The sequence below is a fragment of the Gymnogyps californianus genome, chromosome 1, assembly GCF_018139145.2.
Source record: "Gymnogyps californianus isolate 813 chromosome 1, ASM1813914v2, whole genome shotgun sequence".
NCBI classification, from domain to species: domain Eukaryota; kingdom Metazoa; phylum Chordata; class Aves; order Accipitriformes; family Cathartidae; genus Gymnogyps; species Gymnogyps californianus.
Window position 1 is genome coordinate 163711559 of NC_059471.1, and position 22123 is coordinate 163733681.

General features: G+C 37.2%; 1 protein-coding gene across 1 annotated transcript in view; it reads right to left on the reverse strand.

Annotated features, from left to right (window-relative positions):
- Positions 1-22123, reverse strand: part of UBN2 (ubinuclein 2) — a 47709-nt gene that overhangs the window by 21953 nt on the left and 3633 nt on the right. The window contains exons 2-6 of the mRNA XM_050892926.1: positions 20677-20769; positions 15785-15886; positions 3941-4078; positions 2586-2698; positions 1048-1546 (exon numbers count right to left, since the gene is read on the reverse strand). Coding sequence (XP_050748883.1) covers positions 1048-1546; positions 2586-2698; positions 3941-4078; positions 15785-15886; positions 20677-20769 — 945 coding nt within the window. The remainder of the gene's footprint in view (positions 1-1047; positions 1547-2585; positions 2699-3940; positions 4079-15784; positions 15887-20676; positions 20770-22123) is intronic.

Genomic DNA, 22123 nt, shown 5'->3' on the forward strand with positions numbered 1-22123 from the left:
CCTTGGCTGTATTTAGCTTTGTACATTTAAAAATAACTAAGAACACTATAAGACATTTACATACAGGTAAGATAAACATTACTTTTTATCATTACTTTAACCTGTAGCAAACCAAGCTCTGCTACTATTTAAAATTATTTTTTTCCAAAAAGGTAGTAACTTGAAATGCTTTTTCAAAACTTACTCTGAGTAAGGAAAAGCTGCACTTTATTCTGAGTAAGGAAAAGCTGCACTTTATTCTGAGTAAGGAAAAGCTTTAATATTAGAATCTGGACAATCAAACAACAAATTTATTCTCAACTTAAGATAACATCTACAACTGGAACAAGGAGCATGTTATACCTTAATAGCTCGGATCCCTTTCAATAAGCTATTGGGATGTTTGTAACCTGTGAATTTAATACTTTTCATTAATATTTTTTATGAGCTTGGACTCCATTCTAACCTTCCAAAAGAAAATATTCAGTTTTGTGGTTGGTTGGTTTTGTTTTTGTTTTTTTTTTTTGTAGTTGGGTGCTGGTTTTTGGTGGTGGTTTTTTTTGTTGTTGTTGCTGTTTTGGTTTTTTTTTGTTTGTTTTTGTTTGTTTTTGTTTTTTTTAAACTGGCAAGTTAGCATTTATGTTACAAAGCCAAAAATTCAAGACATTGATTTGTAAGCTGCAGTCATATTTCAGGCTTCCTCCTCCAAAGTAAGAAAATAGCCATCCATTTCACCAACTAATAATTCAAGTTAAAGTAACACTGATATTTCCATTATGGAAAAAACCCAAACAAACATTACAAGTTATTGTACACAGAAGATTTAGAAAACCTTGTCTCCACTGTGAAACAAACACTGCTTTAACAATGCTTTGACCTGCATCATCTCTGTGCCCATTTTCATCTGAGTATAAATACAGCCATTAAGATCGACATTACGATCAATTCTACTTTTTTTTTTTTTTAGCTTCAGCCAGCAATTCAAGGATGACAACTTAGGCCCTAATTATTCTTCCTTGTTCTCTCAGATTCTTGAATGCAATCGCTTACCAGTGAATTCATACTTACTGTTCGAAGGTCTCCAATGCGCTTTTCAAGTAGCATAGGCAGACCTTCTGGGAGGGCAGGCACCTGCTTGGGTGTCATGACCTGAGAGGTGTAGGTTGCTTGAGTGACATTTCCATTTTCTCCTGACAGCTCAGATACCGGGCTGCCATCAGAAGTGCCATCAAGCAACTTGTCAAAGTCAATGTCTCCCAGCATCTCCAGGGCACTTTCAGCTTCTTGCAGGAGCTCACGTTCATTTGTGCTACCAAAAATGGAGAGGACAGGATCATTGATCCTAAGATTCAAGTCAGAGATATCGTTTCCTGCACTGAGAGAGGAGGAAGGAATTTTACTAGGGGTAGAGGTTGCAACAGTCACTAGAGGTTTTGGACTAGATTCCTTCTTCCTCATGGCTTCCTTCTCCTTTTGAAATTTACGGATCATGGCAGCCAGAGAGAGTGAGTCTTTATACAATTTCTTCTTCTTCTTCTCAGACTTGTGTGAATTTAAGGCCATTACTCTGTAGAGGAAAGAAATCTTTCATTAGAATGCATGTGACTTGTGAGGCCTTAGTAACCTTTAAAAAAAATCTGGGAGTTTAGTACAATTAAAAAATTATCAGGGGGAAGAAGGAAGTACTTTGTGCTTCCATCTTCAGATTATTCTATCAACTACCATAAACCTTTGCTGGTTATGTGATTTTACGCTCACCAACTGATTTGTTTTGCTAAGTTTTGTACACATTAAGGCAAAGGTTATTTACTTTTGATGTCTCAATTTAATTATGGAGAAGATTGCACAGTTGTTAAACTCATGGCTGATCTATGCTACTAAAATACTTAAAATTGGCTCTCAGACTCCTGAATGGTGGCAGGTTGCTTTAAGTTTAGGCACACCATGTATGTTAAAATTCTCTTCATTGCTAAGAATTTTGACATGCAGGCTCAACATCTATATGCTACTTAAAGTGAGCATTTTCCGCCAATTCATCACCTTGATGAAAAATACTATCAATAAATTTTCAACACCAACTTGAATATTCATAGTAAGACAACTTTCACTCAATGACAGTTTTCTAGAAGCCAATTAAAAAATCCACCACCTTAATCCTTCCGTGCTAGCCTCAGAACAGCACACACAAAGTTAGTAAGAAACATGTAGGGTAATTGAGTTATGCTTATAGTTTTCCAGATTAGAAACCAAGGACTGGGAAGAAAATTATTTTTCATTAGAAGATGTAATTCTTAGTGCTATATAAGACTTTGAGTAGAACAATGATGGATAATGCTATTCATAGACTCAAAATTTCTTTTCTGTAATTTATCTTTCCTTGTTTTATTATTCCTTATTCAAAATTTTGGGGGACAAAAAAATTAGCTTGTAGGACTTATTTATGCAAAAAACCCAGACAAATTCCAAAATCAAAATCTGTTAGCTATTAATTATAGTTTAAAAATACAATATTCTTCTAAACAGCTGTGATAATCTTGCTGTGGCACACAATCTTGAAACCAAACCTCACATACAATTCAAGGGTTCATCTGAAGAAAGAAACCTACCCCAACTGCTTAGGAACTTTCATTTTCCGAGGCTTCTTCTCCTTTTCTGTCCCTTCATCTTTCCGCTTGCGCTTCTTCATTCCACGATCTTCACTTTCTTTTAACTTTGCTATCTAGAAAAGACATTAAATAAAGGACAACAATTCTTCCACCCTGAAGGACTCTTACAGCAAGAAACATTTAGTTTTCCTTACACTTTCCCATTCAGAGCCAGGAAAAATACCTCAGTGTGCATAAAGGCAAACAGTACCACTGGATTCCTAGCAGCAATTGCAGTTACTGACAAGTCTCAATCATTAATAATTTTTAAACAGTTACTGAATTCAGAGTTTTCAATAAGAAAAATACTTTAAGGCACACGCAGACTGATGCCCAGCTGGTATGAGCAACGGCCACCTTGGAAGACTGAATCCCCCCACCTTCTATCTTCTGCTACCACAGTTTCATTGCTGAGTATGAAGTTACACAGTATGGAATATCTTTTCGGCCAATTCAGATCAGCTGTCTCCCCTCCCAAGTTCTTGCTGATCTCTAGCTTACCTGCTGGTGCAGGGTAGGGAAAAAGCAAGCCTTCACACTGTGCAAACATTATTCAGCAACAGACAAAACTTTGCTGTGTTATCAACACTATTTTAGTCACAAATCCAAATCATAGCACCATAAGGGCTGCTATGAAGAAAGTTAACTCCATCCCTGCCCCCGCCTCCCCCCCAGTCAGATCCAATACAAGAACTTTAAAATTATGTTAAATTTAAAGAATTATAGAGCAGGAAAGGACATCAGAAAGCAGGAAGTTCTTGGAATGGCATGGAACTTGTGAATGTCATATGCAAGCAATTATGTTCGCATTGATCCTAACTTGTCAAAGTACATAGAACAGCACGCTGTTTGGGAAAGACTGTATATATACTTTTTAACATAGCTATTTTTATGCACTGAGTTTATTTTAACAGATATTTTGTTTTAAGTGTTATTCTGAATATTAGGAACAATTTCAAATCATGCAAGCTTTGCGCAAAATCATAAAAGCAGTGTTGGAAAATTTAAGTTCTCATCTCATATAATAAAATTCCTATAAAGTTACAGAATCATCTGTCACTTCAAGATAGATGGACACAACTTGCTAGCTTGCCTAAACAGATGGTTAGTCTTACAAGACTGGACAGCCTGTGGACATCCCAAGTTATTTCCCGAATGCTAGTACATGAGCCACAAAACAGAAAATGCAATAAAACAGTATTGTGCATCGTTCTGCTTTCAGCATCTTCATCTGAGCCATTCTAAGCATATCAAGTATTTCCCAATGTCCACCTAGCTATAAGTTCTGTATAAAAAGCATAATTAAGATCACTCACTTTAGGTGGCCTATGCTTTTTGTCTTCTGCAAAGTCTTCATCCTCTGAGTCAGATGCCTGGCGGAACTGCAGTGTACCAGTGTTGATATAAAACCCTCCATATTTGGTTGTCAGGGATGCAGGAACCAATTCATCATACTGGGCAGGAAAAAGATGATGAGTTATCAGCTTTTCTTAATAAAATGAAAATGTAGTTCATTTACCGGTCCCTATACATGAAAAATTATATACAAGTACACAGCATAGCTCACTAGAAGAGAAACAGGATAATAATGCTATTGAAAACTGACTGGCCAAGGCACAGAGCATTAATATCACAGAATAACCATTCTACTTTCAAAACCATGCCCTTTTTTTGGAAGAAAAGACAGGGCTACAGCATTAAAAGTACTGCTTTCTGAAGGAAATGAGAATGGGCACATAGGCATTCTCCCCCCTCCCCCAGAAAATAAAAAGCCCAAACACTTTTAAACCTTTTTTCCCCAATGTTCTGTCTCTGAGAGCATATTACATTATGCTAGACGTTAAATCTCAAGATACATAAACCATATGAACAATGATACACCACCTGCCTACAAACAACTTCACTTGATTGTTCACTGGTTGTGTTTGTCCAGGAAGTAGGCAGGCACATAGAGAACTATTTGTTTTCATCTACAACAGCCTTACAGACATACCAGCAACATCACTGGTTGAAAACAAATTTTGTTAAAAAAACAAACAAACAAACCTGCCTCTATCGATTTTAAGTTTTGTACTTCTATTGAATAGCGTTCAATTTTATGAGACAATGTGCAGTTCAAATTACCTTCTGTTAGTCATACACTTTTATCACAGGCCCTTTATCTGTAAGTGATAGCTACAGTTATTTCCAGAACCTATTTCTTCCATATTTTCGAAAAAGATGACAGTCCAAACAATCGCTGTACTGCAGTGGAAGAAGCCTAATCTATATCAGAATTTTACAGAATTGGATGTTATATCCAGGAAATAGGACTGAAGATAGTAGAGATGTTTTTGTAAATTAAGCATAAAAAAGCTTCTCAGATTATACACTGTTTCATTAAGACTACCACAGTTTTCACTAATACCAATCTCTGCAGTGCATTTGACATGTTCAGATGTTCCAACACATGCTACATTTAGTACCAACTCCAACCACAATGCCCTGCTTAAAAACTTGTGGAACCTCAAACTTCTCTTACAAAGTTCTCTGAAATTTTCTTTTGTTAAAAATGCTATCCCAGACATGATAAAACTTAGCTACAGTATCTGTTAGCTTATTTCCAATTTGAGGTGTTGAATATGACGTTGCTTCTTATACAAATACCACAATGCCAGGACTTGTTTTGCTGAAAGTCATATATATTCTCACTGTTTAGACAGTTTTAAAACCACAAAAGGTTTCAAACTCTTATACACACTTTATTTCGAAAAGCACTTAGTATTTATGAACTATTTTCCAAGTTAGAATTACAAAGCTGTATCTCAAAAATATTGAAATCCAAAGACAGAGGCAAAGTGGTCAGTATTAGGGTATAGTGGAAGACAATATTAAATTCTATTATTTCATGACCAGCAGCCTCCTCAGAATGACATTCTCCCCCAAGTATTACCAGAAAACTGTTAAATCTCTAGGAAATATCTTGTTAACAGCAAACTTTCAAAAAGGCTAGGAGGATGAATAGATTCATTCTAGCTCTATGCATAAATATCAACAAAGCAAGCCATGGAAGTGTTTTCAAGAGAACTGAGGGAGGGTTGCCTTGACAATGCCGTTATCACTACGCAGAAGGACAACGTTGTCCTGAACTACTCCAAATTCGAACTACTGCTCTTAGTTTTCAAATACTGAAAATTGTAAGATGGTGCACTTAATAAGCAACAAATGCAATTCTGGAAGCTATAGTCTGTCTGGAAGCATACAAACAGAATACCTGAGACATATACCTGCCAACAAAGATAAGGAGGAAGCATTTACAGGACGTAGAAAGTGTTACAAAAGTACCAGAAAGACACAATAACAGTGCAATGACTAAGAATCAATTTCTGCCCTTCTTCTGAAAGAAAGGGTAGGATTTTGACACACCTCAGAGGTATGCACTCTGGCAGAGGAAAAAGTCAATTTTGAGTTACAGCTGCAAGCGATAAATGTTTGGTAGGACAGCCAAATGATTAAGAATTAAGATACCTGAGAAGGAAACAATGTGTTTGTTATTTTGAAGTTTGAACCAGGAGGCCTTCCACTGCATGTCTGTTAAGACAGAATTCACCAGGCTGAATAAATTAGTAGACAGTTTTAACTGCCACAACATTAACTGAAGACTTGAGATCACCTACATGAAGGGAACACACACAGTGTAAAGTGAAGCACCAGCTACCAGCTTATTTCATTTCTCCCTGCACGCCATGCAAAATATACTGAAGATAAAATGGTTTAAGAACCAAAAAGTCTGGGCTACCAAAAGCATTAAGACAGGAAGAAGAGTTATCCAGAAGAAGAAAACAGTGAATGTATACTTCAACAAGGAAGCTGGTGAAAGAACCTGAACTGGAGACCTATGTGGATTTGATCTGAATAAGTAGTTAGAAATTTCCATGAGTCATCACCTTTTACCTTCCTGGAATGGAAGGCTTAACAAGCAATACAGAAAGACAGAAAGGGAAAGGAAAAGAGGTGACAGGATCTATGAAATACCCTAAGATCATACAAGAGACTAGCGCAAGAAAGCAGGAGAATCTATTAATTGGACAAAATGAAAGCAAAGTGGCTTAGTTGTGGACTTGTCATTCATCTTAAGAGACCAGGACGATCACGCAAAGTAGGAGGTGCAAAGTAAACTTGAGAGTGGAGGCTGGGTAAGAATTTCAGAGAAATCCGATGTTTTTCCACAGCTCTCAGAACCAGCTTCATTATGTCGAAGGAAGATGAAAGGGAAAGAAAAGAAATGATTATCCACAGTGCTTAAGAGAGAGCAGGCATTTCCCTTTTGAGCTGACAGGGTATGAACTGAATTAGTGAGGCTGGGGCAGTACGGGATCAAAACAGAAGAATACAGTAGTTGCCAAGTTTGAAGGAGAAAGCACACAGTCAAAGCTGGGACCATTATCATAAGAAGTGAAAGTAAAGGGAAACACAGTAAAGTCTTGGCTGCAGAGCAGTAAAGGAAGCCCTGGAGAACACACAGGAAAAAGTAAGGATTTAAAGACAGTCCACAAGTGAGGAAGTCATGAATCACAGCAGATGAGAATGATCAACATGCTATGTGGCACAGATTCATAGGAACAAGGCAACCAGAAAGGCAGAATTTGTTCAATATACAGATGAACAAGCTATCCCGTAACAGTCAGCAGGCAAACAAGGTCAGCAAGACATGGATGGATACGTAACTTACCAGCTGAGGTTTCAACAGCTTCTGCTGAGGACTATGAATTCAGTCAGACTTTCAAAGACCTTTTTGACATTCAGTTCTCCTTAACCCTTGAGAGAGAGTTTACCTTCCCTACCAAAATTTGGTTTGTCCTCAGTCTACTGAACAAGGTATAACTTATAACTCAATGCTTCATTTTATTTTCAACTGACCTAAAATGGGGACCTGCAGACCACAACATACCTAGCACCCTCTCCTTTGAAGTAAGCTTACTAACTTCTAGTGCCCTAATTGAACAGAAAATTCGAATACAATTGTATAAGATATTGGCAACAGCTGTATTAAAGTGCACTTTAAAGTTTCTTCAGGACTCTCAATTAAAGGGAACATGGCTCTCGCAACTTCTAAATCTTCTGATGAATTGGTTTCAAGACTTTTGCTTTGCACTAGTTTTTTCTGCGTATGAAGTCACAGAAATGATTCTATTAAGGAAAATAGTTTAAGCCCTTTACAGTGTTCTGCTCTTCCTTATACATTCCAAGACTGAGAATTAAAATTCTCAGACCTACAAACAGACAGGACTTCATATATGATGGACTCCTGTGAACACAGATTTGTCCCATGAAAGATTATGGAATCATTCTGCAGATAACAAAATAAGACTGATATATTGTCTGATCATCTAAAAGCAGATCAGTATGTAAGTTATTTTCAACTATTGTCCTTGAGCTACATTACTATGCTTCTAGTGCCATTAATCTAATTAAATGTTTAGGTGTGAAAGATAAGTTAGTTTTTTTAAAAAATAAGTTAACCAGTTTCAACTTCATTATTATACCAAGAAGAACAGTGAAATTTTATGGATTATACCAATTTAGTTCTGAAATCCAGACCCACAGTACATAACAGTATCTTATATTGTCTGCTCTTGTGTGTAGATATTTTGACCGTGATCCTCCTCATTCAGCTCCCTTCCAGAGAACAACCTATAGTATAAAAGTACACATGGGAAAAGGCTTTTTAACACTTCTGTATTAAGCCCTGGAAATTAGATTTACTGCAAACATGTCCAAGTGTTTTAAGAAATGTAGCCTGTACATTATTTGTTGTGAAACTGATATTATTTAGATAAAAGATAAGCAGGGATCATTTTTGTTCCTTGTTCAGTTTATTTTTAAGACAGCTCTAACCAGCTTAGGGGGAGGGGAGCTGTTTATTTTTGATCATCGTTAGCCCACTGAATAAAGTCAAGCTACTGAAGTTATGTCAAATATGGTTGCTTCAGTCAAATGGACTGAATATCCATACAGTTCACTACATACTTCAAGATACTTCAAACATAGTTGATTGATGTCTATGCTTCTTAAAGACACAAAGAACTGAAATGCACTCCTTGGCTTTGCTATCCTTTAAGGATAAATTTTCACAGAACTATCTTTCTGAAAAATAGCATAATAGAATATACAATGAAATCCTCAACAAGGTTAAGGGGGAACAATATATTGCTTTTCTAATCCAAGATGACATCAAAAAGCAAGCAGAAAGAACTTTCCCATGGTAAACAAGGTTCCTCTTCCAAAATGCATGGGCAAGTAGTTTGTTTGTTTGTTTTTTTAACCCTGGGGCAAAGTACAGCTGGCAAAGCACAACAGAAAAAAGCATAACAGACTATTAAATAAAGATATAATACCTGGCTCAGGGTAGTCTAGACTAGGATAAGATAGTCTCCTAGGAGAATCCTAGTTTAGTAGTCAGGATATTGTAATCCATTAGCCTACCAGAGCACCTTGAGGGAAGTATGAATATATATATATTGCCCTGTTTTGTTCTCATCACAACCACCACCTTTTATACCCTTCCACGAGTCACCAAAGTCAGGCTATTAGCTTAAGTGACCTTCAATGCAACGAGATGACATTCTTATCGCCTTGAAAATATTTCAGCCTAAGTTATAAAATGTATGACCGCTTATGTGACCACCTTTATCTGTTCAACTCCATTCTTTCAGAGATTGAGCTCTGACCCACACTGAAAATATAGTTCAGTGTTTTTATTACAAATAAATATGCAATGTATTACTTAACCTCTCCAGGTTTCATGCTACAGAATTACTAGAAGATTCTGTAGAAAAAAAGTTATGCTTTCCTTTTCCATTCATTTAACATGAAAAGCAGACTTACCATATATGACACTTAAGACAAATGGTCTTATCAAAGATGTGTTATTTTGGCATGTTATAACCCCCCCTTTATATTATATTAATCATCATATTGTTTGTATATTTTTGGAAAACACTTAAATTCCTAGTGCTGCTTAAATAAATTCATCTGCTCATGAAGAACAGTTGATCCTAGGCCATAATCTACCCTTCTAGTAGCTCAGATTACTTTGAAAAGTGGTTTTGGGCTCTACAAAAAGCTAAATTTAGCAAAAAGCAAGAAGTTGCTACACCTATTATCACTATTATTTCTGAATTATTTCTTACTCCTACATTGTTGATGTACACAAATTTAAACAATGGCACTACAAAGGCCAGATATAAGTCTCAGGTTTTTTCTAGTACTATGCAGGTGCTGAGTTTTCAGTTTCCCAGTTGTCCCACCAAGGTCATTAAATACACGAGCAGTCCTAAACTACCTGGTTGAAACCTAGGCCAGACCACGGGATTAAAAAAAGTTATTTAAGAAATTACTTATTCCTTCCTAAAAAAGGATATGATATTTTGCAGAAGGAGCAAGAGAACATTACTGTTGCTTTAAGAAACATCAGACTTGTTCTGCAAATTCCACTACTTTGTCCCTCTAGCCATAATGGTTCTTGTACTACTGCTGGGTATATAGTTTAAACACGTCTGTTCTGCATTAAGCAGAACAGTATCTGCTTTATTTGTCTGGTACTCCACTTTACACCTTTATTTATCTTGGGGTGAGGAGGGATAAAAAGCAAAGAAAGAGTCTCCTAATTGAAATTTGCCCTTGTATTCACTCAAATGCATATGACATGTCAGGTGCCAACAGGCAGATCTACACTGAAGACACCTGGGAAGCATGCAAGACATCTTTTCTTAAAGGTGACATGGTGTACTCAGCTAAGTGAGCACTATTCCCCAACCACAGAACTTCCAAGACTAGGCAAAGTGACAATGAACAAGGAAAACAGACCAGTAATATAAACCTACAAATCCATAGCCAATGAAACAGCTAGTAAGTGAATCTCAAAAAAAAAAAAAAGCTTTAACGCACCCTCACGTATTCAGTGTGGATGAGGTTTGTGATAGAGGTCTACAAAGGCAGCTTTCTCCACATGAAAAATGCAGCAATATTAAATTTATCTCAATCCAAAGTGAAAGTATGTTTAATAATGGATCCTATGTAGCGCTTTTCTGTATATGCCTCTAATATTGGCAGGTTGATAGGTTTTTTCATTTTGTTTTTTTAAGAGACATTGATCTTTCTCACGCAACAACACTGCTCTCTGTAGCTATGCTTAAAACAAGCTCCTTTGAGTAGGAAGGATGAGAATATCAAGTTGGCCTAAAACAACATCTGGCCCAGAACCCCACAAAAAAGGTAAAAATTACCATTAGCACACAGAGCTCTGCCATTCCCCAAGCAGATACCATTCATGACCATCAGCACACTGAGTTCTGCCATTCCCCAAACAGATACCATTCTCAATGGGAAAAAGCATCTCGGGTATTCAAGAGTCTTGAGCAAGATGCTCTTACTGGCAATCCATCAGTTTCAGGTTTTAGATCACAACAGCAAGAACTCTTGAGGGGAAGCCAGGGTGGGAGAGAAGAGGATATTAAATCTATCACACCTTTAATAAGCCTGGAGATTACAAGATAAAGTAAACCAAATTTATCCTGAAAACATGTGAAAACTGTATATCATGACACAGATTTTTTGCAAAGACTAAGTCCTTAAATTATGGAAAGTATTCTACGGAATCCAGATAGAAAGAGAGCAAACTCTTTTACCAATGTGTTCAGAATTACTAAAATCAACATACAACCCTTGAAAGGCTGTGTTTTAAGAGGGTCTGAGCTCTTGAGGCAAGATATAGCTAAAGAAAAGTAAGTTTTTCCTTTAAGTTGAAGTACCTGTTTTGGAGAAACTTTCCATGTACGAGAAACCATTGGTAGGCTAGTTTTCTCTAGCCAGCAGCACAGTACTCTTACACCAGTGTTTAGAAGGCTGCTGTGGAACCATGAATAGAGTAGACTGGGTTAAATACTGACATACAGCCCTAGGTGTCTGAAGTACTCAACTGCATGCTTCCCATTGCTCTTGGCATTCATGTTTTGCTTCACTTTCTGTCAGTGTGGCTACCTGGTATCGCTGCTTCAAAAGACAGCTTGCACTGCTTACAGATTTCTAGGTGGATGGTTCTTCCTCTGCGCTCATCAACCCAACATGGGGGAAGGTGCTAGCTGGTCTTTGTTCTGGATGTGCAAGTCTTACTACCTCTGAGTAAGAGAAAATTGCATACTTTTTCACTAAGCACCATGTATTACTTCAGATCCCTGTTCTATATTACATAGCAGAAAGCTCAGAGAGCACTGTATTCTCCTGGCATCTCTATCTATATAAAGCTTACATTGTCAGGAAGGTATTCAACCAACCAAATATTCAGAGGTCATCACAAGAGCAAGTAGTCCAGCCACACCAGGCTGATATGCACATTTATGCATATGTGCGCATGCAGGAAGAATAGAGGGGAAGCAGAAATCTACAGGAATACCATTCACAAAGAATGTAGTTCTGGGCAGTTTACAGCAAAACCTATTTTCAACATCAAAGCAGTGGAAACACTGAGGGACAGCTTTCTTCGCAGGTTATGAACATTTTGTGTATTACTACCACATAGGTCCGTTAAGATAAGCAAAGATTAGGACTTGCCATCAGACTAACTGCTACATAGCAGTTGGAAACAATAGTAAGATGGTCTTGATTTACATTTTTTTTCTGGAATGAAGAGTTCACAACCCACTGACTACAGTCAAAATGCTCAACCCCAAAATATCCACTGTATAGACTGAAGCATGGATTTCCCACTTGCCTGCAACTGCATTCAGAGAGGAAAAGCCACTTCTTCCAAACAGGACCAGCTAAAAATTTTCCAAGGAGGACAGCAAGGTAAAAAACTGAACAGCATATATACCAGATACATCCAAAGCAAACAGCAACCTGTAACTATGTACTTATTCCTGAAAGAGGAGGCAAGTCTGAAGGAAGATGGGAGGTAGGAATTGACTGTGTCACTTAGGGTAATATGTACCCAAGAACCTTTCTGCAATATTTTCCTTTAGTTGGCTTCATGTCTGAGTCCACTGAATTGCTCTTCAGAAGCCCTTACTTTTCCGCATTCAGTAACCACAAGGACTTTAATGGTCTTAATGCAGCCATGCTGCTAAAGCCTTTACTACACTGTAGGAAAGTACTGATTCTTTCCAGAGTAAACAATGAAAGCAAATCTGTAAGAATCTCATGCATGGTTTTCATTTTCACAGAAGGTAAACAATGGCAATCTAGCCTACTAAGCAGCCCAAAATTTACTCTACTTCATCAGGGCAGGTACCAGTGCCCTTTGAGGAGTCTGAAAGGAAAAAATCTCTTTGCTTAGGAGAAGCTCCCTTTATCAGCACTTTCCACGAATCTTTCTCCAGAAAAGCATGTCCTGTACCTGTCTGTACTCCAGCCCCATTAAAATCCATTACCTGAGAACCATGCCATTAGCAGATTCCCTGCACTTGACCCTGATTCCCTGCCCTCAAGAAAACAAGCAGAACAATTGCCTTCCTTGATCCTTGGAGGACCCAAATGCTCTGTTACATGTGCATCTATGTTACATGTACAAAATTGCCTAACTGGAAATGGATCCAAAGGAAGCAGAATTCCTTAACTCAATTACAATGCCTGCTAAAAACAGGCTTAGAGTTTTATTGGTTTGATTTCTTGAATACTTGATGGCATTACCTCAAAATCTGTTTTTAGAAGGAGAATATCTCTAAAGCTATGGAATAAATCTGTTTCAGTGCCAAAGAGCTCAGTATTTATTTCACACCTGTGACAAGAAAAAGGACTAAAATTCTAAGGAAGCTTTTAATTATTTTTTTTCTGGGATACAGAGGGAGACAACAGGACACCAATCCTGGAGCAATTCAAGAGGCACTCATTTTTCAAGTGTTTGTGCCCAGGATATTACAGCTTTTTATGTGTAAGAAAGTGTATCTTCCTAAAGGAAGTAAATCCAGGCTGGGCCTGGCCCTGACATTTCTCAGGGTACATGGTGATTTAATAGCTGGCCACACAGAAGATGAGCAAGCCAGACACGTAGATTTTCTTTCTGAACACTTCCCATTTGCATCTGAGATGGAATGAGAGGTTTTGTTGAACTTAACTCATACATTACAGGACCCTTAAGCTCTGCAACAGCAACTTAGACTGCAGCTGGCACACACCGCATTTTTTTTTCTTCTTTTCTGTATAGAAATAGGGATAAAAGCAAAACAGAGATGGCCTCTCACTAGTCTGTATTTGTAACGCAGACACAAGGCATAATGATTTGTTCAGGAGAGCAATCTTTAGAGAATACACCATTCTCCCCAGTAGCTTCCACAGCTACCACATGATGCAACCATCTGGTCCTCTAACAACTGTCTTTTGTATGTTCTTGCAAGGAGTCTGGCAAGAGATATCAGAAGTAAATGCTCCTGCAAATCTAACGGATCTGCTGCTGGTAACAAGAACAGCACTGGAAGGAGGCACAGTATGAGAAGTACTAATACACCAGTGAGTGTTCAACCCTGCAAGACTCACGTACATCTTTGATAGAGACCTGTACTATGAGTACTGAAAGTTATCCAAATCACATATCAGATCTGTGATAGGTCACAATAACTCCAGAAAAACCAAGATACAACTTGGGTCCTGTATCATAAAATTTCAAAACTGAGTATGGTTAACTTAAGCAACAGTGAGAAACCAGATAAGCCTATAGGCTCAAGTGGTTTCTCAGCAGGAGTGAAGCACATCTGTTCTTACTGAGCTGAAGATCAAAATCTGAACTTTGGAAAGGACATACCAGGGCTTAGGCCCCAATATTGTTCCAGCACCACAACCAAAAGTTGAGGGATAATGACAGGACAGTTTAGTATTGGCAAGTTCAACTGAAATTTTAATCTAGACCAAGAAAAAGGACAAATTAATAAAAGCTACAATAAGCATCTACAGCAAACTCACTTTTCACGCAACTTGTTCACATGCCTTCAGACCTACTTCAAAAACTAATAATACACACAGATGAGCTCAGCCTGCTGTGAGGCTATCCACTGTGGTTAACAGCTGAACTTCTTTTGTCCAACGTATCAGTTCTGCAGCATGCCTTCTGTGCACCTCACACTGTTCTTAAAAGCAATATTCATTGCAACATCTATATGCTAGAAGCCTCACAGCTCAGTGTTGTCAGACGCTCTTTACAAAGTTTCATAATTTCCCAGATCTACTACCACATTCAAATGGAAGCTCGACATAATGTATGCTACGCAACGCATTTCACTTCTGTGCTTTTCTTACTCTTTTCTCACAACTCCTTTTCATCATCTTTCCTCTCCCACTCAGACTTTTAGCTCCCTCCTCTTCAGAGCAGCAGATCATTGCTGCTTTGTCCAGTGTCACTCAGCAGTGGAGGATACAAGGCTGGCTAAAGAGTCAGGTGGTTTTTGTTGTTTTCCTTCGTTTTTACTTGACTAAACAGCACATCTACTTCTTCCTGACATCTAATAAAGGAGAATTATAGGACATCTCCAAGCTTTTATATCATCCACTCTCTCTTCCAACCTTCTTCCTCATTTTCACCATTTCATATATCGCCTCTAAGATATCTTCAAATGCCCTCTTATAAACCTCCTGATATTGCCTGCATCTAATACCTTTTTCCTTTACCTCGAGATGTCTTTTCACTTCTGAAAAATATTCAGACAAAATAAGCTGTAATATCCTGCTGTTTAACCAAGCTGTTTTATTTCAAAATTTTCAGGCATACTTGGAGAATGTTTACAATAACCATCCTATTCTTATTGGTTTTTAAGAGCAGAATAGCTTCCTGATCTAATGCAGGAAATCTAACACCAGTAATCTACTAATAATCCAGATAGCTAGTACAAGAAACTAAACAGAGCCAGTGTAATTTCAGTCCACAGTAAATGAAGGGCACAAATAAAAATAATTTAATTTCTAAAGCTTGAAAATTATGTGATATAGCAATAGCTTTCTTAATTCTTACAGTGCATAATGACATCTGAATGAGACTACAAATATAATCATTCATTGGATTCCCAAAGTAGTATGCCCTTCGGATCCACACCAGTTATACATGGGCACAAAGTATTTTCCCTTACCTTTCTTCTTTATCAAAAAAATAAAGCATTGTCTTATTTCTTCTTGCTGCTTTGATGAGGCTTACTTACCGCTTCAGAATTATCAATGAAAGGGTCCGTTTCATCATAACCATAACCTATATCAATTAGATCCTGCAGGCGATCCTTCCGATGTTTGTGGGGCTTTCCACCCTGAAAACAAAGCAAGCGTTCTATCATTTGGGAAACAGGGAAGCAATGTACTGATGTCTACAAAACATAAGGCATTGGAGGGATGGTCATTCAGGGAATTAGCAGTTTTGCTTTCTTGGATGCTTCCTTGAAGATGGTCTAGATGACTAATAAAAACTTTCACACAAGATGAGTTCTGGCAAACATGCTTTACTATAGCCTCACCAGAATCATCCCTGAAAGGTATTCACTAGCCACCTCGTTTCTGCATGATCGAGATCTTCCTAACATTTCCTATTTAGAGATGTTTCACTGTCCTATGTTTTTAAAACATAGTGATAGGACTGTTAGTGATAGAAGGACGGAGATAATTTATAGTGTTAAGTTTTTCACTATGTTACAGAGTCATTACAAAGGAAAATACCGATAGCCTAGCATTCAGTAAAGTGTTTCCCCACACAAGATGGATTGCTTCTCTAAAGAAAAGCGAAGCCTAAGTCAAAAGAGAAGAATATTGATCTGGTACTTGCAGATATGGTGCCTATGAGTTGTCAAGAAGTTACAGCATTCATATGACATGACTGAAGAAAAACATATTAAGATTAAATCCTTTGAAATGCAAGAGCTGTCACCTCAGTTGATAGGACTGGACATGAAATGGTTACTTGAGTAACCTAAAGCTAGAAGCTGCATCACAGACTGTGGGCTCACTTATCTCCAGCAGACAATAAACTTCATTTTAACCTGCAAGTACTTTTCTCATGTGAAAATTTTATTGTTAAATCAAGTCAAGTAAAAACTCACACCCAGCTCAAACATTCAGGGACAGTTATACAAATGCTAATCTGCTTAGGATGTAAGGCCTAGTTTTCTGACTCCCATACACTGTCAATATAAAAGTCTTAAAAGATAAAATTCTCCAAAAGGCACCACCTTCACTAAAATGGTAACCAGTGTTCTTCCATGAATTCAAGAAGATTTGCTCCTGAAGCTTCTCTGCCTGTACTCTACAGTTCTAAGTATGTTTAGAATGAGTCTTTTCAGTTGTGACATGCAAATATCACAACCCACTTATTACTATGAGTATGCAGACACTGTTAAAAGGAGGTTTCATCCTTGCTCTTATGAGCAAGTTTAAACAACTTTTGCCCAACAGGACTAGAAGATAGCAAATACAATGCCAATTTTTGAAGAATCTTCCAAGGGCCACAGCAGTCTATAAACCAGTAAACGTGATCTCTGTATTGGGGAAGCTAATAGAAGTTATAAAGAACAGAACCAGCAGGCACAAGAATATACATTCCAGAGCAGGAAAGAATTTTGGTAGAAGGAAGCAGTACTTCAAATGCTTTAAAAAAGGTCCAAAGATCTTTAAAGGCAAGAAACTATCATGAGATAAGAGGGAAGGTCCACTCAAATTAATGTCTGGTTTAAGGCTAGGAAACAAAGGTAGGAATAAATATTTAATCTTGGCAAAGAAAGTAATCAGTGAGATCACTGCGGAATGTGTATTTATTCATCTTTAGAAGCAACAGAGGGCAAACAGTGGGGGGGGGGGTGCAAGATGACAGAAATTACTGAGGATAGTAAAGAAAAAAAGACAACTGAAGAATCACTGAAAGACCTCACAGTTGCTCTGAACTTTGTATGATAAATCATCAATTGAATTCAGTATCAATAAAAGCAAGGTAATCCACACAAAGGAAGTACAACCCAAACAAGAAAAAATACAGTGTGCTCCCAATTTGTTATGTTGCTCAGGAAGCACTGGAGTTGTTTCACACAGTTCTATGATGTTTGCTCAACAATCAAGAGTGGTCAAAAAAGAAAAGAATTGGGACTTATGAAAAAAAGGATCAGAGAGCAAAACCAGAAGTCATCATTATATCACTGATAAATCAGGGCATCCTACCATTAATATCCTTTCATTTAAAAAAAGAAATCAGAACAAAAAAGGGAACACTAAGCCAACAAGGGTGTTTAAAGGTAAAAAACACTGCTTCTGTACAATAACAGAATGTTAAGACACTTCAGCTGGGGAACAAAAGGGCTGAATTTAGATGATAGCATCAGAATCATATGCAGCATGCAGAACAGGAAATATTTCACTGTTTCTTACAATACAGAAACTATAGAGCGCCAAGTGAACTCATCAGGTTTAAGCACAAAGTATGTTTTCATACAACATAATCATCATGGTACTCAGTGCCATGGAACACAGAAATTCAGTGAACTCAAAATGATCTGGCAAATTTATGGCAGAAAGCTATATGAAGGACAGTTAAACATGCAGCCTTTAGCTTTGGGAGAAATTAAGCCACAGATTGCTTGACAGGCACAGTGAAGTAATATCAATGCACACTTACTCTGTTATAGTTTCAAGTATGAGATTCCACTAGTGTCAGAGGACTATGCTACCATCCATTAGATGGACCTTTGTTTTGATCCAATAAAAATTCTTACATTATGTACAATATTGTCCAAGATTCAATATCATGTTTTTACAACATAGAGCGTTTGATTTTGTCTAGAGAATAACAGTAATCAAAAGAATGAAAATGGGAACCATTCAGAACAGATTTTTATGCTGTGTTTAAAATGTGCAGCAATTGCAAAAGTTCTGAATAATCAAGTAAACAAATGGTACATTAACTTTATGCATCTTGTTTTACGAAAATATGTTTATTCATAGGCTTTTTCTTAGTATCTGCAAGATATATCCAACACTGTACTGGTTTGATTATGAGTACAGGAATTTATCTGAAAAGAAGCAAAAAGTCTTCAAGGAAGACTGTTCTTCACACATCCAATTTTTCAGAAGTACTGCCACACGTGCTATGATTAAAAAGATTGTTTGACTCCATTTTAATGGATATAGGTAAGTAATACCTAATTAGTTTAAGGAGGATATAGTACTTCCTGCAAACCTGAAAAAGCCCTCTACTTCTTTCTCATACAACCAGTGATTACTTTTCCACTAAAGCACTGTTAAAGAGAAGAAGAGAATGGGTATCTACTTCATGGGTTCCCTTTTCTAGTTTAAGCTAAGGAGCAAACATCTCACCACAAGAATCAGAAGATGGCTGGATATTGTCAGAACATGAGCAATTGTACTGGGTCAGTGTACAGAGATGCAATTCCTCTCAGCATGGATAGTAAGTAGAGACTGATGGTTCTTGTATTGGGAGAGAGAAAGGACAGGGAGTGTCTAACACAAGAACTATTAATCCCTCGCCACCCTCCATGTTTAGTGGCCCTAACCTAATAGGTTGTTCTTTATATAGAAGACATTCCCCTTCCAGGAATTTTGGGGGGGCTGAGGGGCATAAGGTATGGCAGAGAATGAGAGAAAGGCAAGAAATCAGAAGTGCAAATAGTAATCAAGATACAAGTGTACCATGAATTTAAACTGTTGCAAAATGATAGTTTTTGTTACCTACTGCTTTCTAATAGCTAAAAGTATCTATTTGCCCCTTTTATGACTACTGAGCATTGAATTCTAGTTTTCATAGGTCTAATAACTCCATGTTTTGTCCATATATGTACATGTTTAGCTTTGATGTATGCATAAATGTATATGTAAAATTAGATTGCTTCCACTACCACTCCCTCCTACATATATTGCTTTAGATGCTCTACACTGACTTTCATCTGCTGTAGTTAAGCAACTTAATTCAGTACATTATAGGATCCTTACTTGTATTACGGAAACGAGCTTTCTAGAAAAGTACAATTGAAACATTTTTCTCTCACATTCAAAAAATAATCTATCATTCAAATAAAAAGCAAACAGTATTCTGGAACTGCCTTCTCAATTCACAGGGTATATTGGGTTCCATCAATCCCTCCAAAAGATGAAAATGATTCTTTTCAGTTTAAGGGTTTCTTTTGTTACTTATCACAGCTAACATGCCCTGAAATAGTAGTTACTTCTACAGAATGTATAGACTGGGCACTCAGAGAAATCTGGCTTTGCCAGAAAAAAAATCCAAATAAATCAGACAAGAAAGATTTTAATATGTATATTAATAGCAAGAGATACAAATGACTGCTCTTGTTTCCCTTCTTTATTATTGAGGTGCTCTATTAGTAATCCAGAATATCAACATGCCTAAGCATGATGATGAGTTTTGATTGCCAGCTCAAAATTAATCACCCAACCCTACTCATATGAATTCTTAAAGACCTGTTTGGGTGTGGTTTTAGTCAACATTTTCTGATTTCTACCTTCATTTATTAGTGAAAGCCTCTTTATGTTACTACCTAATGTTGTTCAAGTCATTCATGCCACACTTTCAGGAGTCAGCAGAGTATCTTTAGGCAGCTGGCAGCTACAAGATAAACTCATCAAGCAATGACTTATTATTCAACAATAACTTCCTATGGAAGCATTCCAAACTAGTCAGAAATTCATCAGGATTCATCAGTATTTAGCCCAAACAGAAGAGCTGTTCAATAGTGCACAACAGCTTTACATAAAAATTCTCTCCTCCAGCACAGTATTTATCATGAATATCGACCTGCATCTATTACTCAGTTGTATTTATATAGGAAGCTTTTCCAAGAATAGCTTCACAAGCTATAACATCCTATAGACAAATCTATTTAGCAGACTTGTCTAATAAGCTTGTAGCAGCTTCAAGCTGCTTAAATGAAATATAATGAGACAGTCAGCTCCAAAATGTACAGAAGTCATTTGACACTACATTAGCAACCCTATTCAGGAAAAAACCTGATGGTAACATCTCTACAGCATTATACGTTATCACTATTAAATATTTGCATATTTTAATACAGGTACAGTAACTCACGTATTTTGCCTCAAACTTCTTGGCTAGCATTTCTACTTCATGCCGCTCACGTTGTTCATCATCAAATGGATCTTCTGAGTGAACCAATTTCTTCTGAAAAATGCAGAAGTTAAATATTCATTCCATAAGAAACACACAGAGTGCATCTAATAAAAACCTATTAAATGTCAATAAACAATGCTCTGATGACTAAGTAGTCAGAATTTATACTGAGTCCAAATACTTACTTTATTCTCTAAAAATCAGTTTGACCCGTTCAATTGTCATTCAGTTACTTTTCTTCTAATGAGAACACAAACAGGAAAGTTAAGAGAAAGACTCAGATTTATATTTTCCCAAACATTCTGCTACAACCTCAATTGAAAGTGTAAGCATAAGAGAGAACTATGGCCATTTGAGGTTCAAAGAGAAAGAACTCTCTCTAAATACAACTCCTTTTCACTTCTGCTTCCACTGGTGACTCTTATTGGTGCTCTGATCCTTCTAGATACAATACACAAGATGTACCTGGTACGCCAATCAGCAGGGAAGCAGTTAAGTTACAACCATAACTAATGTAACTCCTTTTAACTCTTGTACTGTTATTTTTTTCTTCAGATAATTTCAGTAATCATAGCATGAATTCTACAAGATTGCCACTATGGCAGCCACAAGGACAATAGAGATTTAATATTCCAGCTGTACAAATAAGGACGAAGTACCCCTCCCCCCCCTTTTTTTTTTTTGGAGAAAGAGGTTTTCACTGACACGAAGTCAATGAACAGTAATCAAGGGTATACATAGCGCTTTTTGGTTTTTTTTATATCAGGTACGGCAGAAAAACAGGGCTGCCTTCTTCAAATCAGAGTTCACATAAAATACAGTAATTGTTGGAAGCGGGGGAAGGTACTAGGATGCTAAAATATGGTGGAATGGAGTTCCATTTTTATGGAACTTTATGGATGGTAACTAACTTTACTGCACAGGGACCACTCATCAATGAATAAACGAAGATTTATGGTAGACTAAGAACAAAAAGCAACACTGAGTTCAGAAAAGCAAGATCCTTCCTCCACAGTATGAAAAGCCAATATATTGACTGAAGGATGACCAAATAACGACAAACTAGCTCAACAGTACCAAGACCAATGTAATGAGGAAGGTAAGCTGAGCAAAACTGCAAACACCACATAATTATCTTACATTTTCTAAACTGAGTACTTAGAGAAAAAATTAATAGAGGTTATAGTTAATCCTGAAACATAAGTTTAAGTTACATACATATTTCCTGCAAGCATAATTAAAGTACTGCTCAATTCATGCAACACCATTTTCTCTAGTTTTAGCTGGGAAAACCTATTCCACATCTTCTGCTACGTAAATGTGGGTTTTTTAATTGTGAAATGAGACAAGGTTGAGGCCAAAGGTCTCAAAGCTGTAGCTGACTATCACTTTGATTAGTTAATCC